This window comes from Oryctolagus cuniculus, chromosome 20, assembly GCF_051225735.1.
Source record: "Oryctolagus cuniculus isolate XC-2025 breed Fujian yellow rabbit chromosome 20, ASM5122573v1, whole genome shotgun sequence".
In the NCBI taxonomy this organism is placed as follows: Eukaryota; Metazoa; Chordata; class Mammalia; order Lagomorpha; family Leporidae; genus Oryctolagus; species Oryctolagus cuniculus.
In genome coordinates, this window is record NC_142886.1 from 51,919,374 (window position 1) to 51,928,963 (window position 9,590).

At 59.5% G+C, this 9,590-nt stretch overlaps 1 gene segment (V, D, J or C); it reads right to left on the reverse strand.

Moving 5' to 3' along the window:
• Positions 1-298: 298 nt before the first annotated feature.
• LOC100341595 (Ig alpha chain C region-like) lies at positions 299-2,410 on the reverse strand. The segment is given in 5 exon segments: positions 299-738; positions 918-1,283; positions 1,422-1,724; positions 1,865-2,030; positions 2,378-2,410. Coding segments are annotated over 5 exon segments (1,263 nt in total).
• Between the last annotated feature and the right edge of the window lie 7,180 nt (positions 2,411-9,590).

The following is a 9,590-nucleotide window of genomic DNA, read 5'->3' on the forward strand; positions in this document are numbered from 1 at the left end:
ATCCACCCCGGCTCAGCCTCCCCTCTCACTGCTCCCTCCCAGACACACTCACTCCTTACACACTCACTCCCAGACACACTCACTCCCAGACACACTCCCAGACACACCCACTCCCAGACACACTCACTCTCAGGCACCTGTGTTCACACTCATGCTCACATGCACACTCACGGGCACCATGCATGATGTCCCCTCCAGGTGCCCGAGACCCCAGCTCCTAGGACCAGGGGCGCTCCCCCTCCCTGCCCTGTGGCTGCAGCCCCCGAGGAGACAGACTGGCACAATGAACCCGCAGGGCTGCTGGGGGTGAGCACGGAGTTTATTCAGGGCAGGACCACAGGGCTCAGTAGCACACGGCTTCCACGTCTGCCACGACCACAGACACGTTGACGTGGGTGGGTTTACCCGCCAGGCGGTCGATGGTCTTCTGGGTGAAGTGCTCGGCCAGGCCCTCATGGCCTACCACGCAGGAGTAGCTGTCCCCCTGGTTCCAGTCCTCGGCCGACACGCGCAGCAGGCTGATGACGGCGTAGGTGGCGGGGTCCTGGCCTTGCTTGGGCAGGGACTTCCACACCAGGAAGCTGTCTTCAGGGACCTCCTGGCCCTGGTGCCTCCAGGACACCAGCACGTCCTCGGGGCTGAAGCCCTGCACCAGGCAGGTTAGCGTCACCTGCTCATTCAGGGCCAGCTCCTCCGATGGCGGCGGCAGCAGGTGGACCTGGGGCGGGGTGACGATGCCTGAAAGTGGGAAGAGCGAGGTGAGGGCGGCAGAGGAGGACTGAGCCCCAATGCCCTCCTCGCTGGCCTCAGTTTCCCTCTACGAGACTTGGAGGGAGACTCAGAGCCCAGGAGGGGAGGGAGGAGTCAGGCCGGGATGAGGTTAGCAGCCCATTGCCCGGGGGTGGGGTCAGGCCCACCTCTGCTGATGGTGGCTGTTAGGGAGCCACTGTCTATCTCATCGTGGGTGACTTTGCAGGTGAACTCTGTCTTCGCTTTCCAGGTCTCTGCACTGCTGGGCAGCACACTGGACACACTGTAGCAGCCACTGAGGTCACGCTGGGGGCTCCGCTGGACGGCTTCGTTCCCATTTGTTGGGTCCCAGGTGAAGGCGGCACCCTCGGGGTCCTTCAGGCCGCTCAGGGTGCAGGTGAGGCTGGCGTCCCGGCCCAGGAGCAGGTCCCCGAGGTCTGGCCGCTGCAGGGACAGGCTGGGCTGGCAGCCTGAGATGAGGTTTCTGGAGCTGGAGCTGGAGCTGGAGCTGGAGCCGTCGCAGAAGCAGCAGTCTGAAGAAACAGAGTTGTTATGTGTCAGTGGCCCTCGCTCACCCCTGGCCTCAGGCTGCCCTTGGTCTGCAGTCCCTGGAGTTGAGCCCAGCAGCCCACTCTGCAGCCTCATGGCCCCACCCCAGCCTGCCCTCTTACCTGTGAAGGGCACGGGCAGACTTGTTGTTTCTGAGTTGTACTCCACCTCGCAGGCTGCGTATTTTTGGCCAAGACACTGCGTGAATGGTAGGATCAGCTCGCTGCAAGCCGTGTACGGGCCTGAAGTGCCAGGCGGGGCAGGCGGGAAGTTCACAATCTCCCCGCTGACGTTCCAGCTCACACTCAGAGGGCCCCGGGGGAAGAAGCCCCGGATCAGGCAGCCGACGACCACGGTCTTTGAATTCCCGATTGACACAGGACAGGGGAGGCTCAGCGAGTAGATGTCTGGGTTTTGCGCGGGAGCTGCAACACAGGACACGCTGTGAGACTGACGAAGTCAAATGGCTGCAGCCCCAGAGCACCCTGGGAGCACAGGACCCTGCCTGAATTGTCACAGCCAGAACCTGGCCCAGAGAGGGGAGGAGACCAGCCCAGGGTCACACAGCAGCTGGACCAGGACTGGGGCTGGAAGTGTCCATCTGTCTCCTGCTGCCCTGTGTCTCCAGGCTCCTCGGGGCTGAGCTGCTCAAGCCTGGCTGGCACGGAGCCGTCGAGGGCCGCAGGCTCCCCGGCCTCAGGTCCCCTGGGCAGTGTGTACAGGGTGGGGTGCTGAAGGGAGGAGGGGACAGGCTGGCTGGAGCAGTGAAGCAGGCTGGGCCTGGTGAAGGCCGAGGGGAGGCAGAGGTGGGGCCCAGCTCTGTGCCCAGCTTGCACTGCCCTTGCCAGGGTCCCAGACCCTCGCCCAGCCCCACGTCTCACACTCACACCCCTCCCCCATGAGCAGCAGTCGCCAGCCCTCCTGGCCACCAGGGCTCCAATGCCAAGGAGCGCTTGTTCCTGGAGCTCTGACCACATGGCTGCCTCCTGCCCAGGATGTCTCTGAGTCCTGCAGGACAGGGGTGACCGACAGCGCCCAGAGGCACAGGCTCCGCCCTAGGAGCACAGGCGCCCCCTACTGCACTAGGGCTCAGGTCTTCAATGGTTTTCATGCCTGGAACCCCACACCTGGGAACCAGCATAGCCCCAGACACAGACTTTGCACTTCCCCCAGAGGCCAGCAGAGACTGCTCAGCTCAGCCTCTTCAGTCCAGCCCAGCCCAGTTTACCCCAGCCCAGCTCAGCACAGCTTAGTTTAGCCCAGCCCACTCTCCTAGTCCAGGCCAGCCCAGTTCAGCCCATTCCAACCCAGCCCACTCTAACATAGCTCAGCCCAGCCCAGCCCAGCCTGACCCAGTTCAGCCTAGGTCAGCTCAGCCCAGCCCAGCCCAGCCCAGCCCAGCATAGCTCAGCCCAGTCCAGGTGGCCTGTCCATTCCAGCTCAACCTAGCTCAGCATAGCTCAGCCCAGTCCAAGACAACCTTGACCATCCCAGCTCAGCCCAGCTCAGCCCAGCTCAGCCTACTCAAGCCCAGTTCAGCCTAGCCCAGCCCCACCTAGGTGATTTCAGCCCAACCCACCCCAGCCCAGCCCAGTTCAGTTCAGTCCAGTTCATTCCAGTTCATCCCAACCCATCCCAGCATAGCTCAGCCCAGTCAGCTCAGGTCAGCCTATTCCAACCCTGCCTAGCCCAACTTGGCCCAGTCCATCCTAGTAGAGCCCAGCCCAGCCCAGCCCAGCCCAGCTCAGCTCTGCCCAGCTCAGCTCATTTATTGCAATGCAGCTTGCAGGGCTCAGCTCTATCCAGCCCAGCTCAGCTCAGCCCAGCCTAGCCCAGCCCAAATCTGCCCAGCCCAGCTCAGCCTAGCCCATCCTAGCATAGCTCAGCCTGCCCAATCTACCCCAGCCCAGCCCAGTTCAACTCTGCCTAGTTCATCATAGCCCATCCCAGCATAGCTCAACCCAGCCCAGGTTAGCCTGCCCATTCCAGCTCAACCCAGCTCAGCATAGCTCAGCCCAGCTCAACCCAACCTTGACCATCCCAGCTTAGCCCAGCCTAGCCCAGTTCAGGTCAGCCCAGCTCAGACTAGCCCAGCTCAGCCTAGTTCAGCCTGGTCAAGCCCAGTTCAGCCCAGTCCAGCACAGGTCAGCCCATTCCAGCCCAGCCTAGGCCAACCATGCCCAGCCCAGCTTGGCTCAGCCCATCCTAGCATAGCTCAGCCCAGCCCAGCTCAACCTCCCCAGTCCAGCCCAGCCTGGCCCAGTTCAGCCTAGGACAGCTAAGCCCAGCCCAGCATAGCCCAGCCCAGCCCAGCCCAGCTCAACACAATTCAGCATAGCTCAGCCCAGCTCAGCCCAGTCAAACCCAGCTCAGCCAAGCATAGTCCAGTTCAGCCCAACCCACCCCAGCCCAGCCCCTCCCAGCTGAGTTCAGTCCAACCCAACCAGTCCAGCCCAACCCAGTTCAACGCAGCCCAGCTCAGCCCAGTTTTGCCCAGTACAGCCCAGTCAAGCAAAGCAAGAGCCCAGCCCAGCCCAGCTCAGCCCAGCCCAGTTCACCACAGCTCAGTCCGACTCAGCCTGTTTATTGCAATCCAGCTCTGCAGGACTCAGCTCAGTCCAGCCCAGCACAGCCAAGCCCAGCTCAGCCCAGCCCAGCCCAGTTCAGGGAGCGGGTGGGCATCCATCAGGTTCCTCATGTCCTCCTCTGCTCGTCTCTGTCCCAGCCCAACCCATGTCTAGATCAGCCTGCAGGGCTCTTGGCACTGCCTCCAGGGACTCGGCTCATCCTGACAGAGTTGGGCTCTGCCGGGCTCAGCCACCTGTCCCAGCCTCTCCTGGCCAGTGGCTGTGTCCTGCCTGTGGTCGGCTGGGCTCCTGGCCGTGGTCCCCCTCTCCCTCCCTTCTTTGGCTGATGCCTGTTCTCCCTCTGCCCCCAGGAGCCTCAGGACCAGCCTGGCTGCGACTGCCCCTGTGCAGAGGGGCAGAGCCCCGTGGACCCACCTGTCTGGGCTGCTGGAGGAGCACCATGGAGGGTCAGGTCTCCCTGGCCAGGCTGCCCTGCACTGCGGGTCCACGCCTGACCAGAGCTCCCCATTTGCACCCTCTGTTGCAGGCCCAGAGGGGCTGGGTGGAGTGGGAGCCAGGCCTGGTCCGGGCCCTCCTGGAGAGCTGTGCACCTGCTCTGGCTCTTTGTCCATGGCTGGGCTGGGGCTGGCTGCTGAGTGTGACTGGGGAGGGCTGCGTGACTGTGGGTCTGGCCCCACGTTGGGGTCACTCAGCTGCCCACTTCCTGTCCCAGCAGACAGTGCAGCTCATCTCCACGTCATGTCTGGTCTGTGGTCTGTCTGTGGTGGGGACAGGTGTCTGTGGCCTGGGCCTTGTGACCTCAGGGGCCAGGGAGGGAGGAGGGCTCCACGTGGCCGGCCACAGGACGGGCTGGGGGCTGAGATGCAGGGAAAGTGCATGGGACCTCGTGGCCGTGCGTCTTAGTCATTTGTGGCTGCTGCAACAAACACAGCACAGACGGGCAGGCTTCGCCAGAAGGCACTGATTTCTCCCAGGTCTGCAGGCTGGAGGCCAGCGTCAGGGAGGGGATTCTCCCAGTGTGCACGCCTGGAGAGAGAGAGAGAGAGGGCGAGCCAGAGATCAATCTGGATGCCCCATGTGGAGAGAGAGCGAGAGAGAGAGAGAGATCACTCTGTGTGCCTCGCGTGGATAGAGAGGGTGTGAGGTTGCTCTGGGTGCTGGCCCGGTGCACACGCGGACGGTATTCCAGGCTGTCCATGTTTACAGTTCTTCACTGTTCACATGTGGGCTGTATTTCATTGTGTACACACTTGTAGTATTACACGGCATACATGTCATTTGTATTTAATGGTGTGTGTGTGTATGGGTTTCGCAGTATATGTGTGTATTATTTCATGCTGTGTGTGTATGTGTGGATTTTGTCGTTCATGTGGGCATATTTCATGGTGTATGTGTGTGTGGTGTTATATGGTGTACATGTGGGTGTATTTCATGGTGTATTGTGTGTGGTATTTCATGTTGTACATGTATAATATTTTGTGATGTACATGTGGGCTGTATTTCCTGAGGTACCTGTGTGTGCTATTTCATGATGTACATGTTGGCTGTATTTCATGGTGTACGTGTGTGTGTGATATTTTGTGGTGTACCTGTTTGTGGTATTTCATGGTGTATGTGTGTGTGGTATTTCATGGTGTACATGTGGATGTATTTCCTGGTCTATGTGTGTGTGCTATTTCGTGATATACATGTCAGCTGTATTTCATGTTGTACATGTGCGTGGTATTTCACAGTGTGTATGGTATTTCATGGTACATATGGGCTGTATTTCGTAGTGTATGTGTGTGTGGTATTTCGTGGTGTATAGGTGGGCTATATTTTGTGGTGTATGTGTGTATGGTATTACATGGTACACGTCAGCAGTATTTCATGTTGTATGTGTGTGTGGTATTTCGTGGTGTACGTGTGTATGGTATTTCACGATGTGTGTGTATGGTATTTCATGGTCCATGAGGGCTGATTTTCATGGTACACATGTGTATGGTAATTCGTGGTACATGTGGGCTGTATTTCATGCTGTGTGTAGTGATGGTATTTCGTGGTGTACAGGAAGCACATGTTCTTTGCCCAGTCTCTGTCCGTGCACACTTGGGTCGAGTCCTGGCATTTGCTACTGGGGGAAGTGCAGCCAAGAGCAGGGACAGCACCTCTCCCTGACCTCTGACCTTGTTTCCTTCGGGTAAGGACCTGGGAACAGGACTAGTTGTTTGCGAGACGACCATATGTTTGCACGTGGCCTTCTGATTGACGCTCCTGCCAGCCACATGCAAGGAGTCCCTTGGCTCCACCTCCTCCCTAACACTTATCTTTGCTCTTTTGGACAGGGCCACCCTGATATTACAAGGTGGGGTCTCACGATGAGTTCATGTGCGTTTCCATGGAGGCCAGTTTGACGGCAAGGCTGCCACGGGTGCCCACTCAGGCCCACCCCTCCAGCCCAGGCACAGCTGGAATCTTTTTTTTTTTTTTAAGATTTATTTATTTGCAAGTCAGAGGTACACAGAGACGGAGAGGCAGAGAGAGAGAGAGAGAGAGAGAGAGAGAGATCTTCCAATCAATGGTTCGCTCCCAAGGTGGCCTCAATGGCAAGAGCTGTGTCAATCCAAGCCAGGAGCCAGGAGCTTCTTCCGGGTCTCCCACGCGGGTGCAGGGGCCCAAGGCCGTGAGCTATATTCCACTGCTTTCCCAGGCAATAGCAGAGAGCTGGATTGGAAGTGGAGCAGCCAGGTCTTGAACTGGTGCCCATATAGGATTCCCGTGCATCAGTCCAGGGCGTTAACCTGCTGTGCAAAGTGCTGGCCCCAGAGCTGGAATCTCACTGGCAGGCGGCTCCCGGGGAAGGAACAGCTGTGGGAGCTGCTGCACTTCGTGTCCTGTGGGGGCCACGGCTCCGCGGCAGAGGCTGCCCTGAGCAGGAAGCAGCCCGGGTCCTCGTGGTTGCCGTGGCAGCACTGGTGAGGCCTGGGTCTGGAGCATCAGGGCCCCCAGGTGTGCAGCCGCAGGGTCTGGAGGCCTTGGGGAGCAGGCAGACAGCAGGAGGAGTGCGGATGGTGTGGCCAGCGTTTACGACCAGGAATCAGTGCTCAGGGGTGGCCCCGAGCTCGGGACCAGGACTGAATAAGCTGGCCTCAGCTCGCTGACCAGTTACAGGGGCAGTGACCTGGAGCTTGGGTTACTGACCAGGGCCACTGCCTGTGTTCAGGACCCAACTCAGGACCTGAAGCAGGGCTCAGCAGTAGCCCCAGGGAGCAGTGGGCAAACGCGGGGTCCAGAACTCAGGGGCGGGGAGCTGTAACCAGTGACAGGGTCAGGACAGGTGCAGGGCCCAGGTCCAGGACTGAGTGAGTAGAACTAGGGCTGAGTGACCAGAACCAGGGATCAGTGACAAGGACAAAGGCACAGTACTCAGGACCAGGGCTCAACGTCATGACCAGGGCCCAATATCCAGACCTCATTAGGTCATCAAGACCAGGAATCAGATAACAGGACCAGGGCTCAGAGATAAGGACCATGTCAAAGAGATCAGGACCAGGGCTCAGTGAGCAGGACGAGGACCCAGTGCGCAGGACCAAGTCCATGGCACTTCCATGGAGTTGACTTCCTAACGCTCTCCCAGATGAAAACTGGATTTTTTAAAAAGATTTTTATTATTCATTTGAGAAGTAGAGTTACAGACATTGAGAGAGAGAGAGACAGAGAGAAAGGTCTTCCTTCTGTTGGTTCACTCCCCAGATGGCTGCAATGGCTGGAGCAGCATTGATCTGAAACCGGGAGCCAGGTGTGTCCTCCTGGTCTCCCATGTGGGTGCAGGGCCCAAGGACCTGGATCATCCTCTACTGTTATCCCAGGCCACAGCAGAGAGCTGGATTGGAAGAGGAGTAACCAGGACTAGAAGCGGCGCCGATGGAATGCCAGCACTGTAGGCGGAGGATCAACCTAGAGCTCCACGGCGCTGGACGGAAGCACTGGATTTGCACCTGAGCTTCCTGAGGGCAAGACCGTGTCTGGGGCACCACGTCCAGTTCCATGCTGAAGTCCCTGTGGTGGAGTGGCAGGCGTCTCCCAGTCTGCAGCCACCGTGGCTTCCCTGAGCCATCGTCCAGCAGAGCGAGAACATTCGTCTGGGAAGGGTTGAGTGCACCTGGCAGGGGGATGGGGGGTCACTGCTTCATGGAGGGCTGGGCTCTGGCATGCAGAGCTGGCTTTCCCAGGGGCTCTTGCACACTTCCCTCCTGCAGAGACAGGGGCAGCTGAGGGTGGGCGGTGTCCTCACTGCTCTCCCCTGTCCCAGCCTGGGCCTGGCTCCCGGGAGCCTTGGAATCCTCAGCTCCTGCACCTGGGGACGCTCCCACCCTGACCCAGGGCACCCATGTCCCAGTCCTGCAGGGACCCCTGTGCCCCTCTATGGCAGCAGCAGTCACCTCTGCTTGGGCCCGGTTCCCCCCTCCCCAGGGCATCCCCACACCTGTGCCTCAGTACTGGGGTCCCTCTTTGCTGCCAGGCGGGCCCCGGATGCTGGTCACGGTCAGAGCTGTGCTGTAGAACAGGCTCAGCAGGAAGAGAGTGAGGAGGGTGACGGTGGTGGGCCACAGGTTGGCGCCGGGGGCCTCCTCCTCCAGGCTGTCCTGTGGCAGATCCAGCACCACACAGGGCAGGGGCTCCTGACAACCTGCAAGACACAGAAGGCCTGCCAGGACCTGACGTGTGGGTGTGCCTGGGCCCAAGGCCTTCCCTCGCACGCCTCCTCAGGGCCTGGGGGCAGAGTGGTGGGGTCTCTATGGGGTCTGAGGGCGAGAGCAGGGCCCATAGGGGGTTGGCCCCTGCAAGTGTCTTAGCGCAGCTGCAGGACAGGAGGCGGGGCAGCGTCCTTGCTGGTCCAGGGAAGGTGTGGCCGGGGCCCTGCTGGCCTGAGCTGAGCCACGTACTCAGTGGCTCCTGCCTAAGCCCTGCTCTTGGGCTGGCCTTGGCCGGGACCTGGGTGCAGAGAGGACCAGGCACACCTCAAGGTCTGAGTGTGGGGGTCAGTGTGCCCAGGGCGTGAGCAGGGACCATGGTGTGAGCAGAGCCTCTGTTCTTCCCCAGGGAAGTGGCTGAGGGACGGCCAGCGGAGGCCAGCAGCCAGCAGCCAGCAGAGTGGACCAGACGTCCTAGGTCCTGGGTCACGGATCTCTGTGTTAAATTGGGGTTTACCAGTTTGTCATTAGTGGTACATCAATCGTCTATATCAATATGTTGCATTTCTATCCATCTATCATTTCACACATCTATCAGTCTGTCATCCTCCACCCATCCATGTACTCATCTCTCCCTGCAGTCCCTCCATCCATACATCTATTCACTACTCATCCAAAAATCAATTCACCCTTCCGTCCATCTACCCACCCACCAACCCACCAATGTATTCAACTAAGCATCCATCCCTCTGTCCATATACCTGTCCATCCCTCTGTCCATGACCAACCACCTGTCCATCCATCCTTCCATCCATCTGCTGATCCATCTCTCTACCTGTCCGTCCATCCATCCGTCCGTCCGTCCCTGGTCCACTGTGTCATGTGGTCACTGGCTTATCTGTCTGCTCTCCATGATAATTCTCCCCCTTTCCCTCTTTCTTAGCAAGCTGCTCCTTTGGCTCAGTTCCTGGGCCCATGGGGTGGCTGGGGCACTTGTGTGGGTACCATTTCCCTGCCTGGCCTCTTCCTC